Here is a 22,232-nt window from a genome sequence, read left to right on the forward strand (position 1 = left end):
ATCAAAGCTGGGGCAGAGAGACTGAAAAACAGCTTCCATCTCAAGGCCATCAGACTGTTAAATAACCATCACTAGCCGGCTTCCACCTGGTTACTCAACCCTGCACCTCAGAGGCTGCTGCCCTACAGTCGTGGCCAAAAGTTTTGAGAATGACACAAATATTAATTTTCACAGTCTGCTGCCTCATTTTGTATGATGGCAATTTGCATATACTCCAGAATGGTATGAAGAGTGATCAGATGAATTGCAATTAATTGCAAAGTCCCTCTTTGCCATGCAAATGAACTGAATCCCAAAAAAAACATTTCCACTGCATTTCAGCCCTGCCACAAAAGGACCAGCTGACATCATGTCAGTGATTCTCTCGTTAACACAGGTGTGAGTGTTGACGAGGACAAGGCTGGAGATCACTCTGTCATGCTGATTGAGTTTGAATAACAGACTGGAAGCTTCAAAAGGAGGGTGGTGCTTGGAATCATTGTTCTTCCTCAGTTAATCATGGTTACCTGCAAGGAAACATGTGCCGTCCTCATTGCTTTGCACAAAAACGGCTTCACAGGCAAGGATATTGCTGCCAGTAAGATTGCACCTAAATCAACCATTTATCGGATCATCAAGAACTTCAAGGAGAGCGGTTCAACTGTTGTGAAGAAGGCTTCAGGGCGCCCAAGAATGTCCAGCAAGCGCCAGGACCGTCTCCTAAAGTTGATTCAGCTGCGGGATCGGGGCACCACCAGTACAGAGCTTGCTCAGAAATGGCAGCAGGCAGGTGTGAGTGCATCTGCACGCACAGGGAGGCGAAGACTTTTGGAGGATGGCCTGGTGTCAAGAAGGGCAGCAAAGAAGCCACTTCTCTCCAGAAAAAAAATCAGGGACAGACTGATATTCTGCAAAAGGTACAGGGATTGGACTGCTGAGGACTGGGGTAAAGTCATTTTCTCTGATGAATCCCCTTTCCGATTGTTTGGGGCGTCCAGAAAAAAGCTTGTCCGGAGAAGACAACGTGAGTGCTACCATCAGTCCTGTGTCATGCCAACAGTAAAGCATCCTGAGACCATTCATGTGTGGGGTTGCTTCTCAGTCAAGGGAGTGAGCTCACTCACAATTTTGCCTAAGATCATAGCCATGAATAAAGAATGGTACAACACATCCTCTGAGAGCAACTTCTCCCAACCATCCAGGAACAGTTTGGTGCCGAACAATGCCTTTTCCAGAATGATGGAGCACCTTGCCATAAGGCAAAAGTGATAACTAATTGGCTCGGGGAACAAAACATCGATATGTTGGGTCCATGGCCAGGAAACTCCCCAGACCTTAATCCCATTGAGAACTTGTGGTCAATCCTCAAGAGGCGGGTGGACAAACAAAAACCCACAAATTCTTACAAACTGCAAGCATTGATTATGCAAGAATGGGCTGCCATCAGTCAGGATGTGGCCCAGAAGATAATTGACAGCATGCCAGGGCGGATTGCAGAGGTCTTGAAAAAGAATGGTCAACACTGCAAATATTGACTCTTTGCATCAACTTCATGTAATTGTCAATAAAGGCCTTTGACACTTATGAAATGCTTGTAATTATACTTCAGTATTCCATAGTAACATCTGACAAAAATATCAAAGACACTGAAGCAGCACACTTTGTGAAAATGTATATTTGTGTCATTCTCAAAACTTTTGGCCACGACTGTAGACTTGGAGTCACTAGTCACTTTAACAATGTTTACATACTGCTTTACTCATCTCATATGTGTATATACTGTATTCTATTCTACTGTATTTTAGTCAATGCCACTCTGTCATTGCTCATCCTTATATTTATATATTTCTTCATTCCATTCTTTTACTTTTAGATTTGTGTGTATTGTTGTGAATTGTTAGATACTCCTGCACTGTTGGAGCTAGAAACACAAGCATTTTGCTACACCCGCAATAACATCTGCTAAATATGTGTATGTGACCAATAAAATTTGATTTTGATTTGATTTAGGAGTATAGGGCCAACGGTAGATGGACTTCATCCCAATTTGGATCACTGTCTTGCACGCCAAGGGGGAATGGGAGTGTGTGCGCATGTCCTCACATTCACTAACACCTCCTCTAGCAGGTCCCGCTCAGAAAAATCTTAATTGATGACTCACACTTTTGAATGGAAACCTGACTCCCCGTGACAATGTGACTGGACAATGTTATTGTTGTTGTGACTCCCTGTGATAACGTGACTAGACAATGCTGTTGTCATCAAAGTTGTAGCACACTGCCACACTACACATACAATACTGGAGCATTTACATTATCCAAACTACGGTCCAGTACTGCCTCAGGTAATAAACAGGCCAACTGGACTCTGGACTCTCTGACCAGAGACAGAAAGAAGACAAATTGTTGTTGCATGAATTGTGCAAATGATTCAATCATTTGTCAAGATTATGATCTACATTTTTCACTCTGTCCCGATCGTATCACCGCGACGTATGTTTGTGTTGTAGGCCTAGACAGGACAGGATCAGCTCAGTTTCACTGACAGGTGGGAGGGAGTCGAATACATAGATACGCTGTGTATACAAAAGCTATTTTCATGACATAGACCAGCGGTCACCAAACTTGTCTGAGTCAATATCACTTTTTGAGTCAAAATGCATGCCGAGATCTACCGCTCTGATATTTTATTAACATGACTTAAACAAATGTAAGCCTATGCAACATTAACCAATTAAAAACAGTTCTGTAGCAATGAGGCTTGTGCAGTAAACTATAGGCCCAATAGATTAACACTGCATACTGGCTTTGCTTGAATTTACATGTCAACGCAGAAGACTGAGGGTCCGTCTCTCAAGATCCCTCCGCTCTCCCTTTCCTCCACTGACTCTGACCAAAAAGGGACACCGTCTTCCAGCTGATGGCGAAAATCGAGTCGCACCGCATTATTTCTGCCTCGTGCACAAATTCATGTTGTTACTCCTATGAACAGAGAAAGTTAAATATTCTTTGATATTAAAAAAGACCCAAGCCACTAATAATAACAACAAAGCCTATAGATACACTTTCCTACTCATTCATTACTGCTGCACTGCTTGTTGTAGCGCTGAGTGGTAATAGGAAGAACACGCATTTTATGGGTTATAAAAGTGTTGAATACAAAGTGTTGACAGTGCTGAGTAACATGAAGTCACTCATAAAAACTGCAGCTCTTTGCTGTATTCGTTGACAGAAAGTCTTTCTCTAGTCATGGTTTTAAACGTTTAGAAATCTCACAGTTTCAATTTTTCCGTAGCTCTCTTTATGCCTGCTACGTTACTGCAGACTCGGTCATCTGAGCAATCTGATTGGCCAGCGGTGGCACAATGCACTTGGTTTCCTCTCCAGGCCCACCGGGAAGGCAGAGTTTGTACCTTCAGACACATGAAATGGCAACAGTTTGCCTACTCGGCGCGCAGGGCAGCTGAATTGGCTGCACCTACCACCAACAGCCCGAGACAAAAAAAAAATAGGAACACAAGGATTTTGTCGTTGGGTTTTTTACAGAAATGTTTGGCGATTGACTAGAAATGCCTTGGAGATCAACAAGTCGATCGTGATCAACAGGTTGGTGACCACTGACACAGACTGACCAGGTGAATCCAGGTGAAAGATATGACCCCTTATTGATGTCACTTGTTAAATCCACTTCAATCCGCGTAGATGAAGGGGAGGAGACAGGTTTAACAAGGATTTCTAAGCCTTGAGACAATTGAGACATGGATGGTGTATGTGTGCCATTCAGAGGGTGAATGGGAAAGACAAAAGATTGATTAAGTGCCTTTGAATGCGCACCAGTTTGAGTGTGTCAAGAACTGAAACACTGCTGGGCTTTTCATGCTCAACAGTTTCCCGTGTGTATCAAGAATGGGGGGGTGCAACTCAATATTAGGAAGGTGTTGAAAACGCCACATGTTTCAGCTTGTGATTGTGATAGCTGAGCTGGACGCTGGACGCTGGATCAAAACATGACTTTAGCCAAGACTCAGGGAGCAGTCTGGTGAAGGAGAGCCGAGCTAATGAGACCTGGGGGCTGGTGAGGATGCCACACACAGACATGCACGCACATTAACAAATACACACACACACACACATGTTGTGAGCACACACACACACACACACTCCAGCAGTATCCCCTTGCTGTGCCGGTGAAAACCCCAGGATGAGAATGTCAGCTGATGTCTTTGTTATACAATACTAGCTTCCATATCATCATATCTGACCCAGACATTCCTAACGACCACATCATCATATCTGACCCAGACATTCCTAACGACCACATCATCATATCTGACCCAGACCTTCCTAACGACCACATCATCATATCTGACCCAGACCTTCCTAACGACCACATCATCATATCTGACCCAGACCTTCCTAACGACCACATCATCATATCTGACCCATACCTTCCGAACGACCACATCATGTCTGACCCAGACCTTCCTAGCGACCACATCATCATATCTGACCCAGACCTTCCTAACGACCACATCATCATATCTGACCCATACCTTCCGAACGACCACATCATGTCTGACCCAGACCTTCCTAGCGACCACATCATGATGTCTGACCCAGACCTTCCTAACGACCACATCATCATGTCTGACCCAGACCTTCCTAACGACCACATCATGTCTGACCTTCCTAACGACCACATCATGTCTGACCTTCCTAAGGACCACATCATGTCTGACCTTCCTAACGACCACATTATGTCTGACCCAGATCTTCCTAACGACCACTTCATCATGTCTGACCCAGATGTGTCATAGTCAATGATAGTTCATCTGCACCAATACCCAGACATATTCATCATGTCCTTTTTTGCATACTCAGCCGTCTTTACTTTCAGAGAATGTTGAATGAAGTTGAATGAAATAAATTGCATTGATTGGAGAGTACTCACAACGGTCTTCTGCAACTAAACTATAGTTATATTCATTTTCACATATAGTTCGATGAACTATAGTCAATTTTGGCTATACAAGTGTAACCGATGTGAAATGGCTAGTTAGTTAGCGGTGGTGCGCGCTAATAGCGTTTCAATCAGTGACGTCACTCGCTCTGAGACTTGAAGTGGTTGTTCCCCTTGCGTTGCAAGGGCCGCGGCTTTTGTGGCGCGATGGGTAACGATGCTTCGGTGGGTGTCAGTTGTTGATGTGTGCAAGGGTCCCTGGTTCGATCCCAGGTTGGGGCGAAGAGAGGGACGGAACCTACACTGTTACACAAGTACAAAAGTAGTGACCCCGAACCACAGATATCCTATAAATGACTATTCCCAGAACATCCACAAATGCATTTAGGCCATAGGTCACATGGAATATAATTATATTATATGACCTGATAAAAATAACAACCGGTAATAGTACATCACATCTGTGTGTGTGGATTGTATGGAAATCCAGGTGTTCTCATTCGTATCATTGCAGGACGGCCCTCGGCGCCTCTCTAGTGAGCTCACAACGGCTCCTAACGGACAAACTTGGAACAGCAGTAGGGAATAAAATCCCTTCCGTTGCCTGATTGAGCATCCTCTACTAAGTCTCTGAAGCGCAGTCGGGGAAACAAATAAGGACCCGTTTCTATACGAATTTAATAGCACCTCGGTTTTCATTAAACTTTTCACATAGATGTACAGCAGTCTGGTGATAAAGACATGTGCATGTATCGCCACTTGGCCAGAAAACTTGATTGATAATGGCAATCCTGGGATTGAGAATTGAAACAAAATGTATCAAACATGCGCAAAAGGTTCAAAGATAGTAGAGAGGTGGATTTTTGTTATAAAACGAGAAGATTTCAGACTGGTGTGTGAGACAATAACCGGAAACGATGGTCTATTAAGTATGGATCCAGTCATGGAATTTGGCCTCTGGAATGTGGCGCTTTTTTTCTCCCCCCTCTCACCATAAACTCGTCCCTTTTTCCTTCCACCATCTGATTGGGCGAGACGCGTTCTTAGGAATGTCATGAAACTATTTAAATAGCACTTTGTCCCCTGGCTTACAGTTAGGTTCTAGCGTCCGATACCGGAGAAAATTACCATTCAATTAAACCAACAAAAGAAACGACATTTCTGCGTCTTCAATCGGACCCCAATTCCATCAAGAAACACTTGAATCTTGTGGATTATTATTGGATTTCCATTTGGATTTGGATTTTACTGTTTCTCTCTGCTGTGTTCATTCAACAGGTGGGTGAGCAATATTTCGATTTTCCTTCAAGGAATCTATCCAAATATATATTTTTTTATTATATTCTATTATATTTTATTATAAATAAATAATGTGACTTAATAAAGTGTGAGATAATAATGTGTTTTGATTGTTTATTTTGAAATTTAAAAATGTATTTTATGTATAAATATTAATATTAATATAATATATATGACATTTAGCAAACGCTTTTATCCAAAGCGACTTGCAGTCATGCGTACATACAAAGTGGACGTTTCTATGTTTATTTTTCATAGGTAAAAACCAGAGTTTCACCATGAAGTTGACAGGAATATTTCTGCTATTGATGCTTTGGACCTGCGAGAGCGTACGAGTTGCAGGTGAAATCATTTCCCTGATGTGTTCGCCTACTCTAGAATGAAAGGAGTTTGTGTTTCGATTTGAACATTAAACTATAGAAAAACATCGAGGTTTTTAAATGTATTATTAAATCCTCTTAATGTATTGATTTACCCTGACAATGGTTTAACATAGAGATAATTTTAGAGTTTATTCCTCACAACAACAATAATCCATTCCAAAGACATGTAGACAAAGACTAACTGTTTACGCTCATTCCCCGGTCTCCTGCATACAGAGAGCCGAGACGACAATAGCGTGTACGACCTGTTCGAGCTAGTCCAAATCCCCAAGAAGAACCACGGAGTGACCCTAGTGAAGGGCGACGACCCATACAGTCCCGCCTACAAGATCCTCAACCCGGACCTGATCCCCGAGGTCCCCGAGAGCTCCTTCAGGGACCTCATTTATTCCATCCACGCCGAGAGAGGATTCCTTCTCCTTCTCAACTTCAAGCAGTTTAAGCGGACCAGGGGCTCCCTTCTGACGGTGGAAAAGCGGGACGGGTCCGGAGCCGTGTTCGAGATCGTCTCCAACGGGAAAGCGAACACCCTGGATGTGGTTTTCTCCACAGTGAATAAGCAACAGGTGGTATCGATAGAAGATGTGGACTTGGCAACGGGCCACTGGAAGAATATTACGCTGTTTGTGCAGGAGGACCGGGCGCAGCTGTATGTTGGCTGTGAGGAGGTGAACACGGCGGAACTGGACGCTCCCATCCAGACCATCCTCACTCAGGAGACTCCCATCACAGCGCGTCTCAGAATCGGGAAGGGAGCGGTGAAGGACCGGTTCATGGTAAGTGAAGCGCACATGCAGCGCAAACGCGACGACGCATTATGGACCCACATAATATAAGTCGTCGAGTTGTTTAAGATGTTAAGTAAGTGTTGAATATACGATTGTGTAACACGTACACGCGTAAATATTATCGTGCGTAAAACCTATAGACCTATGCGTAAAAGTTATACACTGTATTGAAAACCCATGTAAATGATCCATAAAGTCCAATATGTGTTGCATAAAGTAGAGTGATAGTAACTGTGCAGTACTAGAGGTAAAATGTACCATTGATTCTTGCAGGGGGTGCTCCAAAACGTTCGCTTTGTCTTTGGAACCACTTTAGAAGCGATACTACGTAACAAAGGATGCCACAACTGTAAGTAGCATAATCATTAACAGAAAGCATATTTCTGTGTTGATCCGTACATCACTGGTTGTTATGCTAAAGCCAGCAAGACATTCCTAAGAATATGCATGACTGTTTAAAAAGCCTCATGGGAAAGTTGAGAAGGTGAGAAAAAAAAACACACGTTTATATTGCCATGGGAAAGCTGGGAAGTTTACAAACATTTCAGTGCCTCTCGAGGGCTGGGCACATCAACTCATTAACTTCATTGTGATTCAAGATAGTAATGTTCTGTAATACCCTGATTGTAGTTACGTATTCCCAACTGTAGTTATGTCACCAATGAGCCCTGGGGACTGTGTGTCTGTTGTGGTCTAGTGGGTATTACCACTACAGTCTACAGTGTGTCTGTTGTGGTCTAGTGGGTATTACCATTCCAGTCTATAGTGTGTCTGTTGTGGTCTAGTGGGTATTACCATTACAGTCTACAGTGTGTCTGTTGTGGTCTAGTGGGTATTACCATTACAGTCTACAGTGTGTCTGTTGTGGTCTAGTGGGTATTACCATTCCAGTCTACAGTGTGTCTGTTGTGGTCTAGTGGGTATTACCATTACAGTCTACAGTGTGTCTGTTGTGGTCTAGTGGGTATTACCATTACAGTCTACAGTGTGTCTGTTGTGGTCTAGTGGGTATTACTATTACAGTCTACAGTGTGTCTGTTGTGGTCTAGTGGGTATTACCATTACAGTCTACAGTGAGTCTGTTGTGGTCTATTGGGTATTACCATTACAGTCTACAGTGTGTCTGTTGTGGTCTGTTGTGGTCTAGTGGGTATTACCATTACAGTCTACAGTGTGTCTGTTGTGGTCTAGTGGGTATTACCATTACAGTCTACAGTGTGTCTGTTGTGGTCTAGTGGGTATTACCATTACAGTCTACAGTGTGTCTGTTGTGGTCTAGTGGGTATTACCATTACAGTCTACAGTGTGTCTGTTGTGGTCTAGTGGGTATTACCATTACAGTCTACAGTGTGTCTGTTGTGGTCTAGTGGGTATTACCATTACAGTCTAACAGTGTGTCTTGTTTGTGGTCTGTTGTGGTCTAGTGGGGTATTACCATTACAGTCTACAGTGTGTCTGTTGTGGTCTAGTGGTATTACCATTACAGTCTACAGTGTGTCTGTTGTGGTCTTGTGGTATTACCAATTACGAGTCTAACAGTGGTGTCTGTTGTGGTCTTGTGGGTATTACCATTACAGTCTACAGTGTGTCCTGTTGTGGTCTGTTGGTGGTCTATTGGGTATTAACCATTACAGTCTCCAGTGTGTCTGTTTGTGGTCTATTGTTGGTATTACCATTACAGGTCCTCCCCCAGTGTGGTCTGTTGTTGGTCTAGTGGGTTATTACCATTACAGTCTACAGTGCTCTAACTGTCTCTCTGTGTGTTCTTACTGTCCCTCCCTCTTTCTCCCAACCTCCTCTCTATCCCTTCTTCCTCCCTCCCAACCCTCCTCCCACTCCCATCTCATTTATCTCTCAGCCCATCCATACCTCTTCTCATCGCTCCTCCTGTTATCCCTCCTTCTCCCCGTGTCTCACTCCCCCTCTGTCTCTCTCTCCTCCCCCTCTGGCTCTCCCTGTCCTCCCCCTCCTCTCCCCCCTATGTCTACCTTCTTCTCCTCTCATGTCCTTCCCTCCCCTCAGCTGTTCTGACTGATGGAATCATCATTATGGACAACCCCATCAATGGGTCCAGCCCTGCCATTAGGACTGACTACACTGGCCACAAAAGTAAAGGTAACGCAACAAAAACTGCTGGTCTCCATACAAAACCCTGTTAAAGTCTCCTCAATAAGAATAGAACAGCACAGATCTGTTAGAAGTAAAAGCATTCTATTCTACTGTCAACAGCTGTCTGTAGCTGTAGGGAGTTGAACGTAGTCTGGAAGCCTTCATGTACACTGATGGTCACTCTGTGTTTCCCATGGAATGAATGTATCTCTATGGTGTTTTCCTTCCCTCCAGACCTGCAGATGATCTGTGGGTTCTCCTGTGAGGACCTGGCTGGCATGTTCAAGGAACTGAAGGGGTTGGGAGTGGTGGTGAAGGAGCTGTCTAACGAGCTGCGCAAAGTGGTGAGGAAACACACCTGATTCCTGAACCAGACTCCTGTCTGTCTGTCTGTCTGTCTGTCTGTCTGTCTGTCTGTCTGTCTGTCTGTCTGTCTGTCTGTCCGTCCGTCCGTCCGTCCGTCCGTCCGTCCGTCCGTCCGTCCGTCCGTCCGTCCGTCCGTCCGTCCGTCCGTCCGTCCGTCCGCCTTCCTGTCTGTCCGTCTGTCTGTCTGTCTGCCTGCCTGTCTGTCCGTCTGTCCGTCTGTCCGTCTGTCTGTCTGTCCGTGGCATGAGACTCTGCAACATCCAATTGTTCGGCCACTGCATGCGTACCTTGCTTAGCATACTGGTCTCCCAGCACCAGCTAGTCTGACAAACTGCATGTTAATTCATTCATTACATCAAATTTGGTCAATTTTTCTTAATTAACTCTCACTTGGAAGACTTCTTAATGATAAACCAGTGTGAGGTGGTGACAGGCATTCTCAAACACCTGAGTCTCCTCCAAACCACTCAGGCTATTAAGAAATTAATAGTGAAACAGTGTGTGGATTTGAAACCCTTTAACCCTTAAGGGACTGAGAACTCTTCTCATATCGTTTTCATACTGAACGTCTCATATCTGTCTGTCTGCTTCTGTCAGACGGATGAGAACAAGCTGTTGATGAACAGAGTGGGGATCCACAGTGGAGTCTGTCTGCACAACGGCATCGTCCACAAGAACAAGGCAGAGTGGACCGTCGACGACTGCACTGAGTGCACTTGTCAGGTAAGGATGGAAGTCGAGAGACTGTGTGTGTGTGGGGTGGGGTTCAAGCCTGTGTGTTTGCACTTGCAGACAGCCACTTGCAAACACACACTCATCCCCCACTCAGCAAGCGCCTGCTCTCTACTCCAGACCTCTGTCATCTGGCCAGTAATTGGGTAGGAGGAGGCTGGAATCAGGCCAATAAGCCAATAGTGGGTCTGTAGTGATCTGATAATGGGCCAGGCCTACCACTGCAGTGAACAGACAGAGCCCCCCCCCCCCCCTTTACAAGGTGTCTGGCCCATGTTGACTCCAATGTGTCTCACAGTTGTGTCAAGTTGGCTGGATATCTTTTGGGTGGTGGACCATTCTTGATACACACGTGAAACTAAAGAGCATGAAAAACCAAACAGTGCTGTTGTCATGTTGTCATAGTGTGGCTGCTAATGTAAAACTGTCTTTAGAAAATACATTTGATAGATTCTTTTTTTACCACCTATCTGAGTGACTACATCGTTCTTCAAGTTCAGGAAATGACCTAGTCCTTTGTCACTGTTTCCGCCCCTCTATAGAACTCTGCCACCGTATGCCGCAAGATCTCCTGCCCGCTGATCCCCTGTGCCAACGCCACCGTGTCCGATGGAGAGTGCTGCCCACGCTGTGGAACACGTAAGTTCCTCCATTCTCTATTCTCCAATGTTCCAACCCTAGAATTACAATGAATGGTTCTGATTCTATGGTTCCATTTGTGTCATTCCAACTTCCAACAAAACTATTCAGCTCTCAGGAAGTAACATAAAACATAAAAAACCAAGGTTTGCAGTATACTACTGTATTATGAACCCAAAACTTGTTCTGTTTTACTGTAAATCTATGAATGGCCTGAGTTGTCCTAAGGCTTAATGTCTCTAAGACAAACAGGCCATTTAGTGCTAGCTATTTGGACCTCCTTCACCAAATAAAACATGAAACCACAACCACTTTTCTGGATGTAAAGTTTTCTATTCAAGAAAACCGAATTCATTTTAAGGGTGATTTAAGTTCCCTAGTTCATCAACGTATGAGTGTGTCGGAACATTGGTGTGTTGTCCACCCCAAAACATCTTTGATTCTTCAACTTTTAATGGCTATAATTTGGCCAAATTGGTTTAAGTGGGATGGAAAATTGGTGGGCTGTTCAGCGCTGCCGTCCTACACTCAAGAACAAGTGACATTTTCCACATACCTAAGACAGCAGTGGCCCCTGAAATCTAAAGACACATGGAGAACCTCTACCTCAAAAGCTTTGACATGATCAAGAACCCTGCTATGAGCAAATTCAATTTGCTCTTTAAAGTAACAACAGTCAATGGGGGATCCCAGTCATATTCCTAGAAGGACTTTTCCATTTCCACTGGCTTCCCTTTGGGTTTTCTCCTGCCCCTCAAATCCCTGGAGTGGGCCATCTCTCTGACTCTACACACACACACACACACACACACACACCACACACACACACACACACACACACACACACACACACACACACACACACACACACACACACACCGGGGCTAAACTCAATACATTAGACTGGAGCTTTAAGAACTTTAAGAGCTTATAATCCTCATTTTCTGCTTGGGGACTCTGCAGTCCAATAGCTCTCTCATTGTCTCCCTCTCCCTCCCCTCCTCTTCCTTCTCTCCCTCCCCTCGTCTCCCTCCCCTCCTCTTCTTCCTCCTCCCTCCCTTCCCTCACTACCCTGCCATCTATCCTCGCTCTTTCTCGCTCCTCCCCTCCCTCCCTCCCTCCCCTCCCTCCCTTCCTCCCCTCCCTCACCTCCCTCCCTCCTCTCTCTCCTCCTCCTCGCTCCTTCCCTCTCTCCTCTCCCTTCCTCCTCTCCCTCCTTCCTTCTTTCCTCCTCTCTCCCCTCCCTCCCCTCCTCTTCCTCCTCTCCCTCCCCTCCCTCCCCCCTTCCATCTATCCTCGCTCTTTCTCGCTCCTCCCCTCCCTTCCTTCTCTCCCTCCTTCCTTCCTCCCTCCGTCCATAGTGAGTGACTATGCGGAGGACGGCTGGTCCCTGTGGTCTGAATGGACACACTGTTCCGTGTCTTGTGGGCGGGGCATCCAGCAGCGAGGCCGCTCCTGCGATCGCATTAACAACAACTGCGAGGGAACCTCCGTCCAAACCAGGGACTGCTACCTTCAGGAGTGTGACAAACGCTGTGAGTTCAGTATACACATGACAAATGACCAAACAAATCACATTCATCAATCGTCACACAGGGAAACTTGTATCACAGATTTGTATCCATGGTGACAGAAACGATAGACCTGCACCCACATCTAAGTATCCATCCACAGATCAGCTACCTGTGACTCTACAGAGCAACAACTCGCTGCCATAACACTTGAACTTATTTTACCCTGTTTTGACTGGACAATGACCTATATAGCATGACAATGACCCATAACCAAGTTTCTCATTGACCCCTGACCTTTAACTTCTGACCTCTGCTCTGTGTCCCTCCAGTCAAGCAGGACGGTGCCTGGAGCCACTGGTCCCCCTGGTCTTCCTGCTCGGTCACCTGTGGGGCGGGTGTCATCACCCGTATCCGTCTCTGTAACTCCCCCACACCCCAGCTGGGAGGCAAGGACTGCCAGGGAGAGGGAAGACAGACTGAGAAGTGCACCAAGTCACCCTGCCCCAGTGAGTACCATTAGTCGCAGTTTATTATGCACAAGACCCGGGTCAAATACATGTGCTATCATCTCCGTTTGACATTAGTCAAAGCCTTTTCATGCACACCACACCGTAAGATGTTTCTAGTGAAATACATCATCTCAATCCTTATCTTATCTCTACATAGTCAGTTTCCCTAGCAGATTGTCACTGTTTCTTGTTTGGCAAGTCAACAACCAAGAATTTGGCTAAAGAAACTGCCACTCAGGCTACTTGTCATTGTGCCTATTTAATACAACACAGACCCTACTAGGGACACCACGTACACCTGTACTGACCTGTACCTGTCTCTCTTCTTCTCTTTCAGTCAACGGTAACTGGGGACCCTGGTCGCTATGGGATACCTGCTCTTCCACCTGTGGAGGAGGAGCCCAGACACGTAAACGTCTCTGCAACGACCCCGCCCCTAAATATGGTGGTAAGGAGTGCCAGGGTGACTCCAAGGCCACTCAGCTGTGCAACAAGAATGCCTGTCCCATCGGTGAGTAGCAGGCACTGGATGAGTACCAAATGGTCGCCATGGCAGCCGACGTCTCTTATAACTCCTACATGCTGTGAATTAGTTGCTAAAATTGTAGTTTTTAGACAGTTTAGTACAGTAACACTTTAAAAATATTACTTTTTAATTATTTTAGGGCTTATTAAAGCCATAAAAGTCTACTTAAACACAGACAGCACTTAGTACTTAAAAGCAGTCAGTAATCAGTACTGAAAGCTCATGTATCTCTCCTCAGATGGTTGTCTGTCTAACCCCTGCTTTCCTGGGACCAAGTGCACCAGCTTTCCCGATGGAACATGGAGTTGTGGGAAATGTCCCACTGGTTACTCTGGTGACGGCATTAAGTGCAAGGACATTGACGAGTGTAAAGAGGTTCCTGATGCTTGTTTCGTGTTCACCGGAGTGCACCGCTGTGAGAACACTGACCCTGGCTACAACTGTCTGCCCTGTCCCGCACGCTTCTCTGGACCTCAGCCCTTCGGCAGGGGAGTGGAGGAGGCCACCGTCAAGAAACAGGTTAGTAGCATCACCTGGTGCTGTGGACTAGTGTTGTGATGATAGTGTCCTGTCATACTGTATATCTGTCCTCAGTTGATTTAGAACTTTAGAAATATGGAATTTAGAATTAAGAATTTAGAATTTGGAATTTACAAGATCAAAGATCGCTTTACAAAAGCTAAGCTTTTACTTTGTCCAGATCATACTGCCAACTCTGTTGCATGGCGGTCAGCAGATTGTGCCCTTTGAAAACAAAGACAGGTAGCCACAATCTTACCTGGCTTGTCTGACCAACTCTTCTATTCCGTTTACTCCAGGTGTGTACACCACTTAACCCCTGCTTGGATGGGAGCCACGACTGCAACAAGAACGCACGCTGTAACTACCTGGGACACTTTGCCGACCCCATGTACCGCTGTGAGTGTAAGCCTGGCTATGCTGGGAACGGACACATCTGTGGTGAAGACTCGGACCTGGACGGGTGGCCCAACCAAGACCTGGTCTGTGTGGAGAACGCCACCTACCACTGCAAAAAGGTATGTACGCCATGACTCGCATAGGTCCTTGAATAGGTCCAGCTTGCTGTTTAACTAGTAAAGAACACACATCCCGTTTGAGTGATGTGTCAATGCTGACTGCAATTAGAAAGAACAATTATTTTTGAAAGAAAAACCAAAACTGGTACATTTAATGTCTTAAAAGGACTGTTACTGTAGTTAAATATAATATTCATGCTTGTTGACTACACGGCGTAAACGTGTGATGTCACCTTTCTTTTGTAGGACAACTGCCCCAACCTTCCCAACTCAGGCCAAGAAGACTACGACAAGGATGGTGTTGGTGACGCTTGTGACAACGATGATGACAATGATGGCATTCCTGACGACAGGGTAAGTGAAGAATGAATCATTGATTCACTCGTTGAGTCACTGAAGGTCTGAAGTCCTACCCCTTACTGAGAGAAATGAATGCAGGTTATGCTACCTCTTGGGTAGTCAGTGTGTGTACGAGCGAGTGTGTGTGTTCAGTTTTGGCAGTGAGACATAAATGTGGTTTTACATTCATCATTCATGCTGTGAAATAAGGGGAAGGGGAAACAAAAAAGAAAAACACATTTTTTTTGCCTTCGGAGACAAAGCTCAAATCCCAACACAGAGGTACCACTCTGAACGAGCCGCAGTGTAATCTGCTAGTCCTAACATTATATTTGGGACAGGGCCTAAATAGGAAACATGCTTTCATCCCTCCTCTCTCTATATATGTTACACAGACCACAGCAAGTTAAAAGCACAGTATCTGAAATGAATATATCATGTCAGAGGTGTTTTTCTAAGCAAGGCAGTGGACACTGGACTGATTCTTCTGGCGGCTCTGAGGCTGGAGTAATTGAACAGTGCTCTTTCTCCCTCCCTCCCCCTCCCTCCCTCCCTCCCCCCCTCTCTCTCTTTCCCCCTCTATCTCTCCCTCCAATCTCTCCCTCTCTCTGTCTCCCCCTCTCCCCCCTCTCTCACTCTGTCTCTCTCTCTCTCTCTCTCTTTCCAATCTCTGTCTCTCTGCCTCTCTCTCCCCTCCCCTCCCCTCCTCTTCCTCCCCCTCTCCCTCTCGCCCTGACTCTCCCCCTCTCTCTCTCTCCGCTCTCCCTCTCCCCCCTCCCTCCCTCTCTCCCTCCCTCTCTCTCTCTCCCTCCCCCCCTCAATTTCTCTCCTCTGTCTCTCTCTCTCCCCCCTCTCCCCCCTCTCTCTCTCCCTCCCCCCTCAATTTCTCTCCTCTGTCTCTCTCTCTCTCGCTCCCCATCTACCCTTCTTTCTCTCTCCTCTCCCCTCTCTCCACTCTCTCTCTCTCTCAACCCCTCTCCCCTCTTCTCGCTCTCCCTACCTCTATCCCCCCCTCCCCCTCTCTCTCTCCCCCCTCTCTCTCTCGCTCTCCCTCCCTCTATCCCCCCCTCCCTCTCCCTCTCTCCCTCCCTCTATCCCCCCTCCCTCTCTCTCCCCTCTCCCCCCTCTCTCTCCCCTCTCCCTCCCTCTATCCCCCTCCCTCTCTCTCCCTCTCTCCCCCCTCCCTCTCTCTCTCTCCCCTCTCTGCAGGATAACTGCCCGTTTGTGTACAACCCCAGGCAATATGACTATGACAGAGATGATGTTGGAGATCGTTGTGATAACTGTCCCTACAACAGCAACCCTGACCAGACCGACACAGACAACAACGGGGAAGGAGACGCCTGCTCTGTGGACATTGATGGAGATGGTGAGACTCTAAACCTGCTCTAACCTTGCTTATCTATCTGTCCCTATCTAAGACCTATACGGTATAATGTACATGCTGTAGATTGGTGTTCAATGAGAACGCTTTGAAACCAAGTGCAAATTAACTCTATGCACAAGCATGTATTCCATTACTAACTCAACTACAAGTCATTTTCCTCCCCTTCCTCCTCTTCCCCTGAATAACAACTACTGTGATTGGTCCAACAGGTATTCTGAATGAGAAAGATAACTGCCCGTACGTCTACAACGTGGACCAGAGAGACACTGACCTGGATGGTGTGGGAGACATGTGTGACAACTGTCCTCTGGAACACAACCCTGACCAGGTGTGTGTACTTACACTTACAACCCATTCTACACACACACACACACACACACACACACACATACGGGTACACACACATGCCACTATCACAAACACTGTCATTGTAGAAGAACTCTCTCTGTTGTGTGAGAGCTGCACTGGGTCGCTGTACTGGGTTGCTGTAATGGGTCGCTGTACTGGGTCGCTGTACTGGGTCGCTGTACTGGGCTGCTGTACTGGGCCGCTGTAATGGGTCGCTGTACTGGGTCGCTGTACTGGGTCGCTGTAATGGGTCGCTGCACTGGGTCGCTGTACTGGGTTGCTGTAATGGGTCGCTGTACTGGGTCGCTGTACTGGGTCGCTGTACTGGGTCGCTGTACTGGGCTGCTGTACTGGGTCGCTGTACTGGGTCGCTGTAATGGGTCGCTGTAATGGGTCGCTGTACTGGGTCGCTGTACTGGGTCGCTGTACTGGGCCGCTGTAAGTCTAGGCTGTATCACGCCATGTTAAGATGGAGTTAAATCCTCTGCAGCTCAGGGACACATACAGCATGCATGGGGAGCCAGGCTTTTCAATGGGGCATTGACATTGGCTTTGACTGCTCAGAAGGAAAGGTGGAGTGATGGAGGGGTAGAGGCCAGGGTGGGGCCCCGGGCTGGTTGTTATTACCCAGGAATGGGCTCGCCCCTGGCTGTATGCGTGCCCCGTCGGGCGTCAGCACACACACAAGCCCCGTGTGGATCCCACCTGTGCCATGCTAGACTGACGACCAGGAATGTGTTCGGAACAACAGGACTCAGTTAGGGGGGAAATGGGCGGAATTCACACCAATCCAATCCTTCCCTCTCTCCCTCCCTCGCCTCGTGTGAGGCAATGAAATCTGTGTGTAGTCTTGCCAAGCAGCAGGCACAGGAGATTCATGTCTGTAGGGAAATGACTAGCATGCTTCTGTCTGTCTGTGAAAAGACCTGCCTACTGGCGCTAGTGGAGCAGATGGGAGGAAAGGAGGAGGAGAGAAGGAAGATGGGAGGGAAGGAGGAAGAGAGGGGAGGGAAGGAGGAGGAGAGAAGGGAAGGAAGGAGGGAAGTAAGATGGAAGGGAAGGAGGGGGAGAGAAGGAAGATGGGAGGGAAGGAGGAAGAGAGGGGAGGGAAGGAGGAGGAGAGAAGGTGAAGGAAGGAGAGAAGGAGGAGGGGGAGAGAAGGAAGAAGGGAGGGAGGAAAGGAGGAGGAGAGAAGGGAAGGAAGAAGGTGGGAAGAAGGGAGAGGAGGAGAGAAGGGAGAGGAGGAGGAGAGAGGGGAGAGGAGGAAGAGAGAAGGGAAGGAAGGAGGGAAGGAAGATGGGAGTGGGGGAGAAGGGAGGGAAGGAGGGAAGAAGGGAGAGGAGGAGGGGAGAAGGGAGAGGAGGAGGAGAGACGGAAGGAGGGGGGAAGGAGGAAGAGAGAGGGAAGGAAGGAGGGAAGGAGGAGGAGAGAAGGGGTGTGTTTATAGGGTACAGGGTTTATAGAATACTTTGATTGTCAGCAGATGAAAAGCTCCACCAGAAGACAAATTGATCTTGGCAGGTTTAGAGAGGGGAGAGTGAACAGAGCCTGGGGATAGTCCATCATGAGGAGAGGAGAGGAGAAGAGGAGGAGATATTAAACAGATGAACGGAGCCTGGGATAGTCCATCATGAGAGGAGAGGAGGAGATATTAGGAAATGAGAGGTTGAACGAATGGTACAGCTGGAAATCAAATCAGCATCAAGTGTAATTCTCTGTTAGTTGTCCCTAGGTATAGATATACGTAGGATCAGCTCACCTTCCCCATGTTCTACACCTTATCTGTAGGAAGGAAACCAGACTCAAAGGAGATCTACAGTAGGAGTCTAGAGGGCAACTCACAATATGTTAAATAAATACCACCAAACTCACAATATGTTAAATAATCTCTGCCAACACACAGTATGTTAAATAAATACCACCAACTCACAATATGTTAAATAATCTCCACCAACTCACAATATGTTAAATAATCTCCACCAACTCACAATATGTTAAATAAATACCACCAACAGGTGTATCTACGGTGTTGCAACCGCTAACATTAGCTAGCATGCTAATGTAAATCTCCATTTACCTCTACAGGTTGACTCTGATGACGACCGTGTGGGGGACAAGTGTGACAGCAACCAGGACATTGATGAGGACGGCCACCAGAATAACCTGGACAACTGCCCCTACATCCCCAACGCTAACCAGGCCGACCATGACAAAGACGGCAAGGGAGACGCCTGCGACCACGATGATGACAACGACGGGATCCCTGATGAGAAAGACAACTGCAGACTGGCCTTCAACCCTGACCAGCTCGACTCTGATGGTGAGTTAAATGAAGAATAGGAGAGATACGAGATTAAATTGGAGTTCAATTTCTTATTCAACTCTTAAAGTTCTTGACATTAATAAATGGTTAAGTTCATTAGCTGCTTCATCCTAAAACATGTTATGTACTGAACTTTCGATCTTCTTCCAGGTGATGGTCGTGGAGATGTTTGCAAAGACGACTTTGACCAAGACAACGTCCCTGACATCTACGACGTGTGTCCGGAGAACTTTGACATCAGCGAGACGGACTTCAGGAAGTTCCAGATGGTTCCCCTGGACCCCAAGGGAACGTCCCAGATCGACCCCAACTGGGTGGTCAGACATCAAGGCAAAGAGCTGGTCCAGACCGTCAACTGTGACCCTGGCATTGCTGTTGGTGAGTGGATTGGTTGGGTGGGTGGGTGGGTGGGTGTGTGGTTGGTTGGTGGGTGGGCGGGTGGCTTGATTGATTGATTCTAGACTTTGGGATATCTCAAAATAACCCAAGCCTAAAAAAAACACCATCCTCTCACTGACATCTTCTCTGTTTCTCCATTCCCAGGTTTTGATGAGTTCAACTCAGTGGACTTCAGTGGAACCTTCTTCATCAATACAGAGAGAGATGATGACTACGCCGGCTTTGTGTTCGGCTACCAGTCCAGCTCTAGGTTCTACGTGGTGATGTGGAAGCAGATCACACAGACTTACTGGAGCAACAAACCCACCAAGGCTCAGGGATACTCAGGACTGTCCATCAAGGTGGTCAACTCTACTACTGGACCTGGAGAGCACCTCAGGAATGCTCTCTGGCATACGGGCAACACCCCAGGACAGGTAAGATGGACAAACACACAAACACACACAGGAAACACCTCAGAACAACACCACCTAACTCTCCCTATATTTCTCCTTTCTTCTCTAGGTGAGGACTCTGTGGCACGACCCTAAGAACGTTGGCTGGAAAGACTTCACAGCCTACAGATGGCACCTGATTCACAGACCAAGAACAGGACACATCAGGTAAGCACTGGAGACTCATTGACCTGGTGGAGAGTTATGAGGCTTTCCATAATGCCAGTATTTACTGTATGTCCTCTGATGGTTTGTCTCAAGAGTCTTGTTTCTAATTTCAGAGTGGTCATGTACGAGGGGAAGAAGATCATGAAGGATTCCGGGAGCATATACGACAAGACGTATGCAGGTGGAAGACTAGGTCTCTTTGTCTTCTCGCAAGAGATGGTATACTTCTCAGACCTCAAGTATGAATGCAGAGGTAAGCAACAAGAAAATTTCTACATCTTACTATAACTCCAACAACAATTGTTTAGTGGAATCTCTTTCACAATAGACTTATGTGAAATACCAAGCCACATAACTTAAGGCTTTGTTCTAAGTTAATGCTTGACTTTTGTCCTTTGGTTTTTTTTCAGATGCATAATTGCACGGAGCAGGAAGCTCTTGGAACAATGCACCTTTCTGTATAAATATGAACAATATGTATTCCAATACAAAGTCCAGGGACTGTTTTTTCTACTACTCTTTTCTTCTGCGGCACTCACACTGAAGGGAGCAAGGGGGGAAGGCCTGTTGTGGTCATCCTCGGGGTAAATTAATGCTGGTTTGGACAGAGAACCATCCGGGTGACTGCCAGTCGAAGATCAGAGAAGCAACTCCTACCCACCCAGAACAGGTAGAGCCGGAAAAAAACAGCCCGTTTGCTTTGCCTGAGTGAGAGACCGACCGATGTTCCCAACCGACCGGCCGATCTCTCTCTGATCTGAAGGACTTCATTCATCCCTGTGCGGGAAAGTCTCCCGATAGACGACTATGCACTTCCAAACCTTTACATATCTCTCGCTATCCCTCTTTCTATCCATCTCTTTTTTTTCTGGAATGGACGTCCCAAAGAAAGACTATGTAATGTTCCGTTTATATAAAAACAAATCTAGGCGGGTGTAGATTCTGAACGATACAACTCTTATCATCAGAGGTTTTTTGGCTCAGTGGTTGAAGAATGCAATAAGACTTTTTTACTTTAAGTTTTGTCAGGAAAGGGCTTGTAGCCCTTGAAAGTCAATTGCGTAACAACAAGATATGGAGGATGATGTATGTATGATGTATATACGAATGTTTATGTGTGTAAATAAGAAGACATATAACGCTTGCTTTTACCCCTCTATATACGTTCCCTTGGAGACAAAAGAAAACAAACCAAAATTAAAACCAGCCAAAATACTTTTTTGTCAAATACATGATTGCTTGTAGGCTTTGTGGCTGGCATTAGATTGATATAGTTCAGTTGAAACGGAACATAGTGATACTCAGGGTAAAATGGGAGCGGCCATCTTAGCGTATCAAACCATTGCAGAAAATGACAAGGGAGGGCCAATTAAAAAAGGGCATTGTCAGTGCCAGTAAATCAAAGCCATTCTGTTTATTAAGACACTTTCCATTTCGAACATTAAATGTTAAAAAATATTCTGTTTATATTTATTTTACAAATGTAAAAAGATAAAATTAGAAACATTGAACATCTTTAGAAGCTTAACATTTTAAATTTTGTTTGACGGTTGAGTTGAAGTAGTTAAGGTAGCCTAATGTGATTAGCATGAGGTTGTAAGTAACAATAACATTTCCCAGGACATAGACATATCTGATATTGGAAGAAAGTGTAAATTCTTGTTAATCTGACTGCACTGTCCAATTTACAGTAGCTATTACAGTGAAATAATACAATGCTACTGTTTGAGGAAAGTGCACAGTTATGAACTTGAAAATGTATTGATAAACCAAATAGGCACATTTGGGCAGTCTTGACACAAATTTTTTAACAGAAATGCAATGGTTCAATGGATCCGTCTAAAACTTTGCACAAACACTGCTGCCATCTCTTGGCCAAAATCTAAATTGCACCTGGGCTTTAATAATACATTATGGCCTTTCTCTTGCATTTCAAAGATGATGGTACAAAAAAATACAAATAAAAGACGTTTTTTTCTTCGTATTATCTTTTA

At 46.0% G+C, this 22,232-nt stretch overlaps 1 protein-coding gene across 1 annotated transcript; it reads left to right on the forward strand.

The window, feature by feature from the left end:
* Positions 1 to 6,018: 6,018 nt before the first annotated feature.
* Positions 6,019 to 21,720, forward strand: LOC115175127 (thrombospondin-1-like). The gene is made up of 22 exons (XM_029734336.1): positions 6,019 to 6,216; positions 6,496 to 6,579; positions 6,837 to 7,396; positions 7,682 to 7,757; positions 9,431 to 9,523; positions 9,752 to 9,861; positions 10,481 to 10,606; positions 11,158 to 11,254; positions 12,616 to 12,789; positions 13,098 to 13,274; positions 13,615 to 13,788; positions 14,042 to 14,322; positions 14,622 to 14,840; positions 15,087 to 15,194; positions 16,389 to 16,548; positions 16,776 to 16,894; positions 19,000 to 19,234; positions 19,388 to 19,615; positions 19,781 to 20,052; positions 20,141 to 20,238; positions 20,352 to 20,491; positions 20,649 to 21,720. The coding sequence occupies exons 2-22, from the start codon at positions 6,516 to 6,518 to the stop codon at positions 20,654 to 20,656; spliced, it is 3,519 nt and encodes a 1,172-aa protein (XP_029590196.1). The 5' UTR covers positions 6,019 to 6,216; positions 6,496 to 6,515; the 3' UTR covers positions 20,657 to 21,720.
* Positions 21,721 to 22,232: the final 512 nt, after the last annotated feature.

This window comes from Salmo trutta, chromosome 35 (assembly GCF_901001165.1).
Source record: "Salmo trutta chromosome 35, fSalTru1.1, whole genome shotgun sequence".
NCBI classification, from domain to species: Eukaryota; Metazoa; Chordata; class Actinopteri; order Salmoniformes; family Salmonidae; genus Salmo; species Salmo trutta.

Excerpts from the sequence above, each read along its gene's own strand:
- LOC115175127 (XM_029734336.1), top strand. The coding sequence starts at position 6,516 with ATGAAGTTGACAGGAATATTTCTGCTATTGATGCTTTGGACCTGCGAG. Across the intron at positions 20,053-20,140 it reads CGGGCAACACCCCAGGACAG|GTGAGGACTCTGTGGCACGA; the intron begins GTAAGATGGACA and ends TTTCTTCTCTAG. Across the intron at positions 20,239-20,351 it reads CCAAGAACAGGACACATCAG|AGTGGTCATGTACGAGGGGA; the intron begins GTAAGCACTGGA and ends TTCTAATTTCAG.